Source organism: Lissotriton vulgaris, chromosome 2_1, assembly GCF_964263255.1.
Source record: "Lissotriton vulgaris chromosome 2_1, aLisVul1.2, whole genome shotgun sequence".
Taxonomy (NCBI): Eukaryota; Metazoa; Chordata; class Amphibia; order Caudata; family Salamandridae; genus Lissotriton; species Lissotriton vulgaris.
In genome coordinates, this window is record NC_141687.1 from 1447218754 (window position 1) to 1447235572 (window position 16819).

Genomic DNA, 16819 nt, shown 5'->3' on the forward strand with positions numbered 1-16819 from the left:
CTCCTTTCAATATATAGAAATGACGGCTGGGCTGACAATCATCTCTAAGTTTGACTGACGATAATCTTTCAGAATGGTGTCCGTCAAATTCCAGGCCCTTAGTATTGATATTAGGTGACAGAAATCTCTTAATTTAACATCACCTTAGACATTTGCCTCTGCATCCACCATTATGATGTCCTAGAACCATTATGGTACTTACTGAAGATGTGTGAGCCAGCAAGGATGTGGTAGAGATGGGGATAGTTACATATATCTCAAATATTGCGTATGTGCTCTTCATGTTACTCTTGGCTTCACTGCTTCCCACTCCTCACGAAGCACCCTATCCATTTTTCATATGTAGATTATTCATGAACATTTTTTTTGTTAAAAAGATCATTGTGAGGAGAACTAACTATTTATGTACTTGACATATAGGCTGTCCAGTTTAAATATTTGCAGTGATTTGTGTAGCATAAGGGCAGTTAGATCATACTGGTTTAACGATTTTACATTATTTGTAGGGGTGGGCAGAACTCGTTTAATTTGACTGCAGAATTACAGTTAAGAAATCCTCCTTTTGATTCTGCAGAGTTTTTCCAAAGGGAGCAAAACGTTGCGCTGCTTGTGCTGTGATTTAGTGGCGGTAGCAAGTTCTGCACTGAAAAATCAGCACCAAAACTGCCAAGTTGATTTTGCTTCTGCTCGAGTAGATTTTCTGCTCGAACAGCAGCATTCCTACCGTGAATGGTCGCAACCACCAGCGTTGGAAAAATCTTGCAAGATAACCTCCCAGCGACCAAAAATCGCTTGTGCTTGTCAACTCATCGTTTTGGCGTGCGTACAATAAAAAAATTCTGGCACAGGGCGATTGCCAGAATTTGTCCAGAACTCTGCGTTACAAGCGCAACACGGAGTCACCAAAATTCAGAAAATTCTGTAGGTGGAACGGAGTATTTCAACCACTCCTAATTATATGTCTGATATGACTTTGCTAAGGAAGGAATGACCCAAGATGTCTGTAACTAGCAGTAATATAGAACGCTGCAACCAATGTCCACTAGAATAGAAAGTTGTGTGCCTTATAGAAACTGGATTCATTTCTTTCCTGTACACCTTTGCAGAAAAAGCATTTTTGCGAGTAATTATGAGCAAGATAATATAGAACAGCATTTCATATATTGTAAATGACAGAAGGTTTTTAGCGGCAATAGATAGGCAATAGATAGTGTTGCGTATGAGTTTAAACGCTTTGCCTGTTTTTATTGTGTTTCAGACATTTTGGCAGAAGAACTCAGTGGGACTGCAAAGGGGCTTCAAATTTAGATGAATTACATCAGCGATTAAACAGGATAATGATCAGACGATTGAAACAAGATGTTTTAACCCAGCTTCCTCCAAAAATCAGGCAGCGAATTCCATTTGATCTTCCTAAAGATGTTGCTAAGGTAGGTTATGTAAAAAGGAATTGCCTGTCCTGGTGTCCTACATATACAGTAAGGGTGTTCTAATAATTTATGCAGTTAAGGTTTAAAGCACTAGTCTAGTATAAGGCCCTCAGATGACTCCAGGTCTACAGGACACATTTTAACAGTCCTGAGCATACCCTTAACACCATATTGTGTTCTGGGTGTTGTATTCCGATTTACGTCAACTAAACCAATTGGCCCAACGTACCTAAAAAAGATTTAGAAAAAAAAAAGTACATTACCAGAACATGGTGTTTCTGGTCACATGAACTCATCAAATTAACTTTTACAAAGATTTATTTTATTAAGTCTTCCTGATACAATGTAAGACTAAATAAAGCATAAAATATTTACGCGGTCACTGGAACACAGTATACAGTTTACACCTTGACTTTCTATTTATGTCCATATTATCCAGGTTCAGTTTTACCATTACATTTTTCTAACAGTATGTGGCACAGATTCAGGGCCCTGTGTTCCTTTTGCATTCTTTGTCGAGTATTTCTTGTTCACAGTGGAGCACAGTGTGTTATCCTACTTAGTTGGTGCAAAATCTGATCCTGCTGTTCAAACCTAAATAGTAATTGGTGACATAGCGACATTCCTTGACAGATAATAGATGTGAGTGTCACAGGAGGTTGCCGAGACAAGTAATGTCTATAGACAACTTGACTGACTTTCCATATGTGCACTGGCCTTGGTTACCAGACTGGATATTTTATGGTTTAAATCTTTTATTGAATTTTCAAGAGAAAAAAAACAAGAAGGCATTGCGATGTCAGACATACGAGTCTTGCTTGGTGACCATGCGTTAACAAAGAGCGAACATAGTGCCCACAGGGCCGATGCAATGACATAAATCTGTTGAAGTGCCTTGGAACTTAACACCCACTCCCTCCCCCCTCCCACCCCCCTCTGTCCACCAAAGAAAAAATCTGCTTCATAATAATCTGTTTGGGGAAGCAAAGGAGCGTTTATTTTTAGCCCTGTTCGTGTTTTCTTCGAGGGCTGTGGGTCTGGAATTGGCGTATCTGCCAGTTGTAGGAGACGTAGGTATCTGGGGCAGCTCAACTCACGAAATTCACTTGTGACGCTCCCAACGCCACCTCCGATCTGCCAGCCACGCCCTCGCCGCCGTTCCACGCATCCGCAGAGCCACAACAGGAGGAAGGTCCTTCTCCTACCTGGCCGCCAAGACCTGGAACTCCCTCCCGGCCGACCTGCGCCTGACCCAAGACCACCTCTCCTTCAGGAAGAAGCTCAAGACCTGGCTGTTCGAGCAGTAACGCCCCCCCCCCCCCCCCCTAAGTGCCTTGAGACCCTACGGGTAGGTAGTGCGCTCTATAAATGTCTTTGATTGATTGATTGATTGATTGAGCAATGTTAGGAAGGGGCACCACAACTCTGGAGATTCCTCTCCCCTCCCGGCTTGTACCAGCGACAGTTTTTCCATTCCAAGCATCATCCATAACCTGTGCAACCAGCTTGTGTGCGGGGGGCATTGTGGTGATCTCCAATGTGCCACAATGTTTTGGGTAGCTGCCCCTAGGGCAATAGCTATGAGACGGCCCCTGTGGGATCTCAGTGGGTACATCAGGGCATTGGGAAGTCCCAGCAGGATGTAGGCGGGGTATCGGGGCAATTGAGTGTCTAGGTGAGAGTCTACCTCATCTATAATCGAGTCCCAGTATTCCCGTATATGTTGACAGCTCCAAAGCAAATGTTCCAATGGGCCTAATTCCCCACATCCTCTCCAACAGCGGTCGCTGATCTGGGGGTTCGCCTGGTGTAAGCGTTCTGGAGTGTGGTACCAATATGTTGCTACCTTGGTGAGGGTCTCGGTAAGACCAGAGTGGTATGCGGAATGTCGTGCCCTGTGATAGATCCCGCTCCACTCCTTGTGTGTGAGGGCCCTGCCTAGTTCCCGCTCCCACCGACATCTTCCCGCGTTGTATGTGTGTGTGTTTGTAAGAAGGAGGTGCTGATATAGATCAGAGATTAGTTTCTTCTCAGAGGTACGGGTGACTAGCCACTTCTCATACGGTGTGAGGTATCGGTGGGCTCCTGATTTTACATCGGGTTGGAGGGCCCAGTGTCGCACCTGCAGGTAGGCTAACCTATCTCTCACTGTGATAGCGTAGGCATCCTTCAGTTGTTGGAAAGATAGGATGCCTTCTAGGTCGAAAAGATGCCCCAGTTCTTTGCAGGGGGTGCGTCGCCAGTTCACAAATGCTTTCGGGTCGAGACCGGGGGTGAAATTGGGGTTAGCAAATAGGGGTGTCATTGGGGAGGGAAAGGTCGTCAATTCATGTTTGGTAGCTACTCGGTCCCGCACCTCCATGACCGTGCTGGTGATCTGGGATGCGTAAAGGTTGGGAGGCCTGTGTCGTCGCGGAAGAAAGGGGATTCCTTGTAGTGGCATACCGGCTACCGCCTGATCTTGGAACAGCCAGGGCTTGCTTGATTCCAGTTGGTACCATTCCACAAGGCTCAGCAGTTGTGCTGCTTTGAAATAGACTGGATATTTTAGAAGTTAATAATTGGAGTAAGATTTAGGCACTGTTGACTTCATTTTCCAAGTGATCGTTTTCTTCAACTGGCTGACATTTTAAGACTTGCCAGTACATAGCCCCAGACTAAATTCTATGACTGTGCAATCAGTATTGACTGCATGGCTACCAGTGGTGGAGCACATTACCTTAACCTCATCGCTGCTAGACATATTCCCCTCCGGTGCTGAAGGTCAATGATAATGGGTGTGGTCATGACGGAACGTTACCGTCATCAGCACAGCTCCACTGTGCCTCATGACGGAACCGTTCCGTCATGAGCATCGAAGGGGTTAATACATCTTTGTTTTACGATTCAGAATTTGCGGCTCAGAATGCCTGGAAATAAAGACCCTCCTCTTACTGACCCTAAGTCTACTGATCTTTGCCGTAGGTAAAGAATTAATCAGTAGCTGTAAATCAACATTTTAATTACAAATCACAGTTAAACATCAATTATTGGGAGTCAAATTATGAGATTTTGTTTTGAGTTAAAGGAGTTTATTAATCTCTTTTAGTAAATATTTATTTACAGGTCATCAATAAGTAATAAATTCATCAGAATTACAATACAGAACAATTGCATAAGCAAGTTCCATATAAGTAGAGTCCCTATTCTAAACATTAAGACAAGAAAAGTATCTTAAATCCATAAAGTTTGAAATCGAGAGGTGAAAGTATAAAGCTTTAAGCAATTCAATCAGTACTTCCCATGAAGAGAAGTTCAGAAATTCAGTGACGTCTCAGAAATATAGCGTAGATCATGCTCAAAGCATAAAGCTTCAGAGCGTAGAGCATCTGTGTCTTAGATGCTTGAAGCCTCTACAGCAGGGAACACCAGCCTTTTCTGCAGTGAAAGCTACTTCAGATCAGTGAAAATCATTGTGCACTACTGAAGGCCAAGCATCTTGCGCGTTGTTACCAGACGCCCTTACACCCAGTTTAATTGACTTTAAGCCTAACAACTATAGAACCAGATACTATCGTTTGAACACAATTCTTTGATTAGAGGCACTATGAGAGGGATTCCATGTGTGTCAATGAGAGTGTGGTATTTGGGGATTTATGAACATGTGTGTGTATAAATAGGATAAGTGTGTATGGGTGACTGAGAGACTCTGTTGTATGTACTTGTGACATCGGACACACATTTTGCCAAATGTGGCACTGTTACATGTATAACACAAATGGGAGAAATTTAAAGTGCAAAAAAATGTTCGGCAAAAATGTTCAGAATTTGGAAAGATTTTCTGCCCTTTTCATTTCTCTCACTTAAAATAATGCTGTATTTTGTACTTATAAATATGGCACTGCGTTGAAAAAAATAAACTGAAGAGTGAACTTTGTTTATATGGTTTCTTGCTCCCAGTGGCCTGTAGACATGGTGCCATATTTTTTCTACAAAAATATATGTGTTTAAATGAATTTTTAGTGAAGAAACATACTTCATAAAACATTAAGATGTAATTGACTTAATTCAAAGTGATGAAAGACATTAAGACTTTATAGAAAATGTTTTCTTCCCTTTAAATTTCTCCCATTTGAAAAAAAAAAGACTAATTTTCATTTATAAATATGACACAGTGTCTACTGGCCACTGGGGGCAAAAGGCCTGCTGCATGTAAATGTGAGATTTCGGAATGGTAAAACTTTTTAATGAAGAGTTAATCATTAAAGTAACTTTTCATTTGAATTTTCTCCCATTTAAAAGCATTCAGAAACTTTGTTTTGTTCTCACACTCCAATATTGAGTGTACAAGGACATTAAGAGTTAGATACTTCAGTTCTTCACCTCTGTGCCCCAGCCTGGCCCATAATTCTTACTGAGCATTGGCCATTATCAGGCTCTGCTATCTACAGCCTGATGGCAATAATGTAAAGTAAACATAGCCTTCCTTTTACTTTAAAAGAAAAATGTGACCATGGGCTTATTTAAAAATTAACTCAAGGCTGTGAGGTACTCTGAAGGTGTCTGAGAGGTACGGCCAGCTCGTGATCGACATGTTGGAGACACCTGCTCTAAAGTGTTTGTGTGTGGAGAGGATGCCTGTATCTAGCCTAGGAACTCGCACTAATAGAACAATTTGATCTCTACAACAAATGTACAGCAAAAACTGTTCTGCCATTCAGGGCGCAATGTCTTCATGGGAATGGATATCGTGCACCATTTACACTGTCTTGAAACAAAGGCTTACAAATATTAAGTATTGCATGTGTACATTACTAAAAACATTGCACAAGTCGTGGTTTGGTTCCCATTCCTCTCTCTTCTAGTAGTCAAAACAGTTCACGGTTAGGTTTGTCATTCCAAAAACGAAGTCATCTCTTTCTCACATATTCTATCTTGCACATCTTATTCCTAATTAAACATTTAACTTACATTTTAACTACATTTCTACTGTATTTTATGGTTTAGGCCTCTATGAGAAAGTCAAAAACTATCCTTTCTACTGGATTTTGAAGTCTCAACACATTTTATCATTGAACTCTTCACTTATTCATATTGCCAAGAATGTTTTTTTTTTTGTATGTTCTTATATAGCGCTCGAATCACCTGGGAAGGTATCTCGGCGCTTGCCTTGGGAACCCGTCCTGGCTTTTCCCTGTGAGATAGCTCCTACAGGGCATCCCCAAGGTGAAAGCCAGGCATCCCGCCACGGGGGGCCATTGTGGAGATTAAGCAAGCTTAATGCCCAGGGTTGCAGAGTGTGAACCCATGATTAGGTCAGGCACCGAAGCGAGAATTATCGAGTCCGTGGACATTTGAGCTCAAGACCCTGCCGCGTCGGGAATTGAACCCTGGTCCCAGATCTGACCTCTGCTTCAGGGTCTGCCTTCTCTAACCAGTGAGCCACACTTCTCCACTGTTAACCTAAGGTTAGGAAAAAATGAAAAGTAAAACTGCACCCTAAAGCATTTCTAACTTGACATGTGCAGCTATGGAAGCTAAGTGCCCCCATTTGCCTTCATAAATGTAGCATCTTGTTTTAGGCCTACATGTTATTTATACACATTAATTGCCCGAGTTTGCATTAATTAAAAATCGCACTATCACCAGCCAAGAGGAATACTGTGATCCGTGTCCTTTGAAGACTGCCCTAGCTTCCTATGAGGGTCAGGATCGAATGCATACCATTTTGTTTTACTAGCAAGCTCGTACTGGCCTATAGGGCAATTAGGGTAGTGCCCGATGGGCTGGTCACATAGATCATTGTGTGGCCCATTATTGTCAGTGGTTTGTTGGCCTATTTTATGGCCAGTTGGGCCGGTTTTTATTGTTGCTTTCCATATTACCACAAACATTGCCTACAGCAAGCTCACAATGCATGTAGTCTCCCATACTTTCCAAATATCCATACAGTGTTTCTTTACAAATTCAAACCTGTACTGATTTACAGATGTAGGACACTTTTTTACCTACTTGGGTTTCAAATGGGAGACACTTTTATTTTGGTGCCCAAGCCTATTGTTTGACCCAAACCGACCCTGTTTACTAGTCAGTTCCTTTCACCACTCCCCTATCAAATCTTATTGTTGAGGAAATAGGCTTTAAGCAAGGCCCTTGCCAGTGGAAGTCAAATTCCTTCAACCATCATCACTTTTATGAAGCCTCTCAAAATATTCCTGTTAGACCACACATGGGACAGAAATGTGATGACTGCAATCAGAGCCAATGCCGAGATGTTTAGCTTTGAAATAAGATGGAAATATGTGGCACTGATCCAAAATGTCCAGGTAACGATGGCCTGCTGGTGTGCTTTGCGTAAGCCAAGAACGGGATACCTCAGACTGAAATTGTTTTTCGGATCCTGTGTACCACTGCAGTGTTAACATGCCATGTCTACTGCTTCTGTATGTTTTACAGTGGATATAATATCACAAGCTCAAAGAAAATAAACCAATCTATATCGACCTTTTCACCCATAGCCTGGCTCGGTTCCTGGTGGAAAAATGTTATTTAGACAGAAGACATAGGGGCAGTGATTAGTAACACAAGGATTAAATGACATATGAAAAAAGGCGAAGTAATACAGCACAATCCAAACTTGCGTATTGCTCCTAAACAAACAAATATAATGTAAAGAGAACAAAACTTGTAGAAAAACGAATGAAAAGTGCATCCTTGGTGGTTGAATAAAAATATACACAACTCTGTATTACAGTTATTTAAATACAGAGAATTTACTTTTTCATGTTTACTGTAAGTTGGAGGTACTTTGTCAAATATTTGTTATTAAATCTCTGATCTGATTGAGACTACTAGCCGCAGATTCCTTCACGTAGAATTATCCCCAGGCGTGAGTCTGGATCCAGAAACTTTTTGCCACAGCATCCCTGTGTGCCGTGGGTGACATCAAGCGACTCCGCCCAGGTGTCGTCCGCGTACAGGACATCAGTGAGGCCACATAAACCCCACCCCGGCACGCCTACGTCAATTTTTTCCTTTTCCGCATACAACATGCACCCGGTCTTGCTGCGGGCCTGTTTGGGGCCCCCTTTTATCTTCACCAATTATCTTCTGTCTGGTGGAACAGTGTGCGAATGCCTTCGGGTTTTAAAACTTGCACGTCGTGTGGGCGTCTTATGTCGGCGACGGACCCTCATCTCATTTGTATGTGGTGTTTGGGGGAGGATCATGACACCACTGATTGTGAGGCGTGTCAATATTTGAAGCCGAAGTCGCGCCGGGAGCGCAGAATTAAATTTCTATTGGCGCGTCTATCCAGGTAGACCTCCTCCCCTCGATCAGCTTCGGCGGACGGCTTCAGATACGGCCGTGGTTGTCGTCCTCGTCCTTCTCTGATGTTGCGAGAGCGTCGCTCCCCGGTGGGTAAGTGTCGCAGTTTGTCCCCGGGGGCTGGTGTTCGGCCTTCCGGGGACGTGGGCTCTCCTCGGGTGATGCGGCCCGCATCTTTGTGGGCCTCGCTGTTGTCACCTCCTCCTTCCCCTCCTGGGGCATCGACGGATCGCTTGCCTCGCGCGGGGTCCTCCGCGGCGCCGCCGGCAGCTCCAGCCCGACTGGTTCGGATCCAGGCTTGGAAGATGTGGTGCTGTTGGGGTGCGGCCCCTCTGGGATCCCTCCTTCAGGCCACGGTTCCTCTGCCTCGCTGCAAACTCCAGCTGGAGTCCCTGTGGTGTTGCTGGAGGTCGCCGGGGCTCGGGTCGCATCCCCGAGCCCCGCTTGGCCCTCTGGGCAGGCGAAGACCTCGTCCAAGGCTGAGCTGACACCGTCCAGTTGCCTGTGTCTGCTTCAGGCAGCGCCACAAGGGTGGGTTACCTCTCCTCGTCCCGCTCTGGGCCGAGGTGGGGTGGGGACTCCTCGTCTCCCTCCGGGCCTTTCTCGTTCCTCCCCGTGGGCGGCTGCCTTGTCGGAAGGCGAGTGGGAGGTTGATTCATCCCTGGCGCCACCACATGGGTCGCAGACTCCCTCCGCAAAATTCTGGGAAGAGGCTAGCGGAGGACTTCGATCCTCCGCCAGCCAAAAAAAACTTGGTTAAAAGTTTGTAATGGATATGACTTATGTAGGGCAGGGAAAGATCGAAGGAAGATGGCATTAAAAAGTTGAGGCGGTAGTGGGTTGGGTAAAATGAGATATCTTGTGAAACATTACAGATGTCCATATGATTTAAAAATATGTTTGATGTGCCAAACTTGTTGTAAGGCTGTACTGGTTCCAGTGAAAGTTGAAAACAATTGTGATTTATTGATTGAGTGGAGACCTGTAGTAGCCTGTATTCTGACCAAAGGAACCTAAAGCATCTTATTTTCTTTGTACTTTGAAAAGTAATTCCTTGAGGCACTTTTTAGAAAAAACAGATTTAGTAACGGATCATACATTTAAAATTGGATAATAATCTGTACATATTAAGATCACAGGCACAACTAGACCCAAACTCCTGGAGGGGGTGGGGAGCTAAGACTCCCAGCCAGAGCTGGTTCGAACAGTGGTAGTGGCTGTTATGAAAGTCTTTTTGGCGCTCTCCTCCCCCTATATCCTCTTTCTCCATGAATTCCCTCACTACCACTCTCCAACATTGCACCTCATCTCTTGATAGCCTCTCTCTGACATACATTTCATTTATTTATAGTGCTACTCGTAGTTTATTCAAATTCAGTTCTGTGATCTGCATGGTAAATGTTCTTTGCAGCAGGCACATTAACCCTCCGTGCTACTTAACCATGAGCCAAATTGCAACTTGACAAAATTCTAAACTCCTACTAGTAGGAACATTAATCACCAGAGTTCTCTTGACATTTTTATTGTTGCCTGAAAACTACCTGATGCACAAGGACGTTCATGTGCCTTAAAACCAAAAATTATTTTTAAAGACCGCACCGCCTCACCAAAGTCAACAGGTGCAGCTAAACCAGTCGCACTGCCCTAAAGCCAATCCTGCTCTTAGCAATGGGGCAGGACAAGCATTTCCAGAAATGGGGTGAGAGCTAACCTCATTCCTAATATATGAGGAAAAAGATCTATGTAAGTGATGAGGTATGATCCACCCCCTGAAATTCCAGCAAGCAAAACAAGTTAACAGATTTCTTGTAGATGATTTAAGGGAGAGTAGACTTCTCCCCTGAGAATTCTCTGAAACATGTGGGATCAAATTTGATAAAATGTCGCAGACCCTTATGGGCATTCATGAAATATTCCAGTACTTTCATGGTGCACCAGAGAAGGCTGGCTTTTCCTAGGAGTAGATCTGATTTTTTTCCAAATGTCTGAAGTCAGAAATAACTTCCACTATACCAAGGTCCTCATTTTTTCATGGGTGAGCCCCTTATGCCAAGGAGTACATTCAATATGACAGTGGTGGACATTTACCATGGCTACTTCAGCCACAGCCATGGGTACCTCTAAAAATTCCTTCCAGTATACAGGGGTCACTGTTTTGCTATTGACACCCCCTATACAATCAGTACAGTTAATCTGATTCCAAGAGTAACCTCAAATATCAGTTCCAACATTTTGCTATGGATCCACCCCATATGCTAAGAATTGCATGCATCATGTCGGGGCCTTCGGCCAGGTGTGGTGGCACATGTTCTGTGTCTCTGCCACTGGGTATTACTGGGCTAGCGGCTTTCTCAGTTAGACAGTTCGAGTCCCCAAAGCCAATGATATGGTCTTAATAGAAGTATGTCAGGGCCTACAGTTTGCCATAGGCAACACCTCCCATCCATTTTCTATTAGTGCCCTTGTACATAATGCAAGAATAACCTCCAGTGTGCCAGGACAGCAGCACTTTAGCATGCATAACTCACATACCTGGACACACACACTCTCTCACATACACATTCTCACTATATCTTTTGCACTCTTTCATACATTTGTACACTCATACACAGACACACTGCCACTCACACTTCCATTAATCTATATGCTTTTGTTGTTTTAGGACTGTTTGCCCTGCTGCTTCTGCTATATCTGCCTTGCCTTTTAGTGGAGCTTAATAAAAAACATATTCTTTATACACTATTCAAAAATGATAATATATTGCCTTGTCATTGTTTGTTGCAAATATGATGTGAATGAAAAGTACACTTAAAATAGATGTATGGGGCTTATATTTGATTTCATGTGTGGATCAGCCAGTTGTAGTATTGGAAATGAACTAATTCACAGCTTCCACCTGATCTTATGGAACTCTTGACCTTTTCCGCAACCTTGGATTTTATCCAGTAACACTTTTCATTTTGGGGTTTTTGAGACCCAACTTACAATGTAATGAGAAACAACTTACAAGTCCAAAATGAAGCATTGTGGTGAATGGAAAGCCAGAAATGGCTGAAGGTGTCACGCGATCCTCAATCATCACCATACCCCAAAGTCTCAGCCCTAGTCTTCCCTCCTCACACCATCCCACGTTCAGTCCACTCTCCCCTCTTGCACCAGCCCTGTTGTTGCAGATTAAATTAAGTTGGCATCTAGGACTACGGAAGGAACATGTATTCCGTGAATGCCTGTGTAGAAATATGTGTATATTCATGAGAGTTGTGTATTTTTTTATATGTGCAGAGTAAGAGATGTGCTCTTGTAAGTGTTGGGTGATGGTGAAGAGTGTGAGTGAGTGCAGCATAAGTGGTACAAGTGTAGGGTGAACAATGTGCTGCTGTGACTGTTTGGTGAGCTGCATGAATACAGTGTGAGAGCAGGGTCCATGTGAGTGTTGGGTGAGAGGAGTGTGTGCAAAGTGAGGAGTAAATGGTGTAAATGCAGGACGAGTGGTGTGCCTGTGTTTGGTGCAGGGTGAGTTGCGAGAGTGAAGGGTGATCTGTGAGAGTGGCCGGGGAGTGCATGGTGAGAGGAGTTAGTGCAGAGTGAGCAGTATGCCGCTATGAGTTCCTGCAGACTATTGTCCCTGTGTGCAGAAAGGATGAAGAGAGTGCCTGTATGAATGCAGGCTGAGAGGTTTGTCCATGAGAGGAGGATGTGCAGTGTGAGTGGTACTCCAGGGTGAGTGCTGTGCTTGATTCCATAGTGTGAGTGCAGGATGAGTCCTGTGCCAGTTTGAGTGAAGGGTGAGCTGTGTGAGTGACAGGAGGGCCTATGTGAGTGCAAAGTGGGCGATGTGACAGGGGGAGAGGAGTGAGTGATGTGCCATATGAGTTTGGGTGCGGGTGAAAGTGCAAAGTGGGAGGATTTAACTCTTGGTAAGTATATGAGATTGCAGCGTGAGCAGTGAAAGTGACAGGTGAGTGAAGTGTCACATGAGTGCAGGGTGAGGGTGCGCTTGTGTAAGTGCAGGATGGAAAGCTTGAGTGCATGGAGGGGAAACAGCGTGAGTTAAGGCAAGGGGCATAAGTGCAGTGTGGTCGCTGTGAGTGCAGGGTGAGCGGTATGCTTGTGTGAACGCAGGCTAAGAGGAGGATGAATGCTGTGAGTGCAGGTTAACAGTGTGAGTGCAGTGTCATCATTGTAAGAGTAGGGTCAAAGTGACAAGTGAGTGGAGTGTCGTGTGTGCAGGGTGAGCAGTGTGGTCATGCGAGTGAATGGCAGGAGTGCATACTGAGCAGTGTGATCACTGTGAGTGCAGCGTGAACATGAAAGTGAAGGGTGAGCAGTGGGAATGAGGAGGAAGTTGTCTGAATGCAGGATGTATTCCTAGACACCTGGAGTTATACCGGTACCACCAATATTTTGATATCAGTCAGTATAAATAAGCAAAATCGCCTAAAGCCAGTATTTTTAGCACTTATTTGTGCAAACTTCGAACAGCAAATATAAATAGCACTTTTAAATGTCTTCCAGGGCTGCATTAATGATCTGTGACTAATAATTAAAGGAAACAAAGACAGAAAAGTCATGTTGCAAGCAAATACACACCATTATATTTACAGCCCTTTTAAGTGTCAAGGCAAGGCATTTGCAGACTCGTTAAACAACAAATGGCTGGTATTTTTCTCTAGGAAAGGTGTCATCTCTACTCGTGAGAGAACTTCTCACGAAATGCATTCTCCCACTGTGGCAGTAAAACTAAAATACAAATGTAAGGAATAGGCAGAGTGCGGACCCAGGGGGTAATGGAACCAGGGAAAAAAACACAAAGCCTGGTTAACCAGTTCACATAAGCATGTAAATGTTCTTTTAAAGACCAGTGAAAAACTTGGGTGTGGCGTGGATAAGACTCAAGACAATACCCAGCCTAGCTCACATCAGCTCAAGCTTCAGCAACCCGGGCTGAAAAAACACACAACTGGGAGACGAGGGGTGGGATGGGGGCTTACTCCCTTTTAACCCTCTGGGCGTTGCATACCTGATTAAGATGTAGTTATAAGCACCTTACTATGGAAGCCTCTTTAAAGTTGAACTCTCAGCATGGTAACACGTTAAAAAAAATTGATATATGTAACTGGAAAATGTGTTAAAATAAATGGTTTGAAAACCCTTGTGAATCTGGCAAGCCTAAAGAAAGTTTACAGGCAGTTGATAGTGATAGTGAAGGGTAATTCTTATGGATACTTATAACTGCAGATTCCTCACTTTTTGAATATTCCAAAGGGCCAGACTGGGTCCATAGAATTTTAAGAACTGTGCTCCAGCTTGCTAGCGGGTTGTATCGCACAGCTCTGCATAGGCTTCATACGTACCTGAAGAGAGGTGCATATAAGCACCCCTCCTGCGCACTGATGGAATTTCCTTTCCTTCTGCAGCTCCCAATGCAGACCAGATCTCCGAACACACCCTTTGTCATTCTTACAACGACTCCAAAATGAGCAAGCTGTGCTAGCGAATCATGCATCCAAAATACAGGCTTCAAAGTGTGTCGAGACTGCAGGAAGCAGATGGCAGTCACAGACTGGCACTATTTGTGTCTTTGGTGCATGAGCTCCTGTCACAACTCTAAGTTGTGCGCTATTATGCATGAGTAGTCAGTCAATCAAACAATCTTTATTTCGGTTAATTAAAATCATAAAAAGAAAAACAATACATACAGCCACTACATAATTAAAAATGTTCTAAAATTCAGCATTTGGGTAAAAACATATAAAAACAAGCAAACCAATATATAAAGTTGATTTCATAGATATGTACACACAGAGATTAAGACCCTACTAATATCTTTGTCTTGGATCACATTAACATCTTTGAGGTACCACACCGGGTGTCTTTGTTTAGCATACCACAATAAATTCATATGTACAGTAAAAATGAGTAAATCCTCCTATGTAATTGCTGACAAATTTGGTCTAATCTTATTAATCCGAGCCGCAGCCACCAAAAAGTTGGCTACGCTACAAATAATACGTACGGAACCCAACATTTGTAAGTACATAAGAGAAGGCCTCACTTGAGCGAAGCCAGCTTCCTGAAGAATTGGTAGTAAAAATGTTCTCCGTGCTTCCGCAAACTTCTCACAAAACATTACAAGATGGAGAGTGTCCTGTGTCGAAAACCTATCACATGAACACGGGAACTTTCTTCAGGTTTTCCCCACTGCGGAAAAACACCAGAGTGAGATGAATCAGGTTAAACCTAAATCTAACCAGCAAGAAACAGTGAAACTGGTTGGTGGCTATCTTCAAATAAGGTTCAATAAATAAGGAGGTGTGCAGAATATACATTCTTCTGACTCCTGGTTTTCTATCCTCCTGCTCCTCCCTGTTTTGCTGCGCCAGATTCCTAAAACTTTTTTTGATCCATACCAAATAATTTTTTTCTAGCTTTTCTGGGCAAGTTAACAATTCTGGGCGACCCAGTCTGATACACGCCGCTCTAACGTAAGCCAGCCAGGGAATCCTTTCTGCCTTAACCAGAGCTAAACAGTCTTTCAGGATTAAATGATTGAGGGTGATCTCCTCATTAATCCATGTCTTCACCCAACAGGTCACCGGGGCCATATTTAAATTATCTGCGATATATCCAATACCTAGTTCAGCATGCAAGGAGAGTGTGGGGGATGATTGGGGAACCGCCACAGGGATCTAAGGAACTTGTTTTCTACCACTTGTATTGTATTCATAGGAACATATCCCTAGACATCGGCCCCATATGAGGCAATCGCTAGGCACTTGGATTTATATATTTTAAGCAAGGCCTCCATGGGCCTCGCACCCAACCTCTTCGAGAAACTGAGAAGTGCTGATATAGATCTAGTGACAGTATTGCACTTCTGTTTTAGTTGGGGCCCCCAGTTACCATTCTCATCAAAGAGTACCCCCAGATAGGTGAATACTGGTACCCTCGTAACCTCCGCACCCATACATGTAAAACTTCTAACCTGTAACTTCTTCCTTGTAACTCCCGCTACCATCACATGTGATTTTTTGCTGTTAACTTTTAAATCAAGGGACTGCATGAAGCTGCCAAAATTATCTAGCAGCCTCTGTAGGTCCGTTCCTGTTCGTGTGAGTAGAACAGCGTCATCCGCGTATAGGAGAGCCGGAATTCCCGGTCCTCCTATATGCGTGACGTCTACTGTAGCCTGAACTAAAGAGTCTTCCAGGGCATTAATATACAAGGTAAAAAGGAGAGGGGCCAAAATGCAACCTTGTCTGACCCCTCTCCTGGAGCTAAAGTGTCCAGTGCATCGGCCGTCTGACGTAGTCCTCACTTTGGCAGAAAGGTCCTGATGGAGGTCACTAAGAAAATTAATCAGAGGTGCTTCCATCCCCATTTCTCGCAGAGTAAACCATAGTTTCGACCGATTTACCAGGTCGAATGCCGAAGACAAATCCATAAAACCTAGGTATAAGTGGACAGGTTTTGCTATTGTATATTTCCCTATCAAAAGATACAAGTTTAGACATTGGTCTATAGTGCTTCTGTGTTTTCTGAAACCATATTGGAGGTTAGAGAGTACCCCCCTGCTAGTTAGCCAATCCCCCCAGTTTTTTAAGAATGACTCTGCCCATGATTTTAACTGCAGAGTCTATCAGGGAGATTGGCCTATAGCAGGCCGGGTCCCCTCTACTCCCTTTTTTAAAAATCGGGACTATAACCGAAGTGGACCAGGAGGATGGGAAGCCTGCAGAGGCTGACTCATTGTAGACATTTGTCAGAACTTTTGCCCAAAACTGAGGGTACAAGATATAGAGGTCTGCGGGCACCCCGTCAGGACCAGGCGCCTTATGATTGGCCATTTCTCTAATTGCCCTTTCTACGTCCGCTACGTCAAAAACAAGCGGAGCAGAGGGCTCAGCAGTGGCAGCACTCCCTGGGGTTGGCTCTTTGTTGTCGGTGTCGGCGTAGATGTTCTTAAAACGTTTAAGCCAAATGTCATCAGGTATTACACAGTCTGTATCTCTATTTTCACTTTCCTTAAAAAAGGGCTGATTGATTGTAAACCAGAACTTTCTGCTATCCCTTAAAACATC

General features: G+C 43.8%; 1 protein-coding gene across 3 annotated transcripts in view; it reads left to right on the forward strand.

The window, feature by feature from the left end:
• Positions 1–16819, forward strand: part of ZRANB3 (zinc finger RANBP2-type containing 3) — an 881708-nt gene that overhangs the window by 389103 nt on the left and 475786 nt on the right. For all 3 annotated transcript variants that reach the window (XM_086957301.1, XM_086957303.1, XM_086957302.1), the window contains one exon: positions 1259–1430. In XM_086957301.1, coding sequence (XP_086813427.1) covers positions 1259–1430 — 172 coding nt within the window. The remainder of the gene's footprint in view (positions 1–1258; positions 1431–16819) is intronic.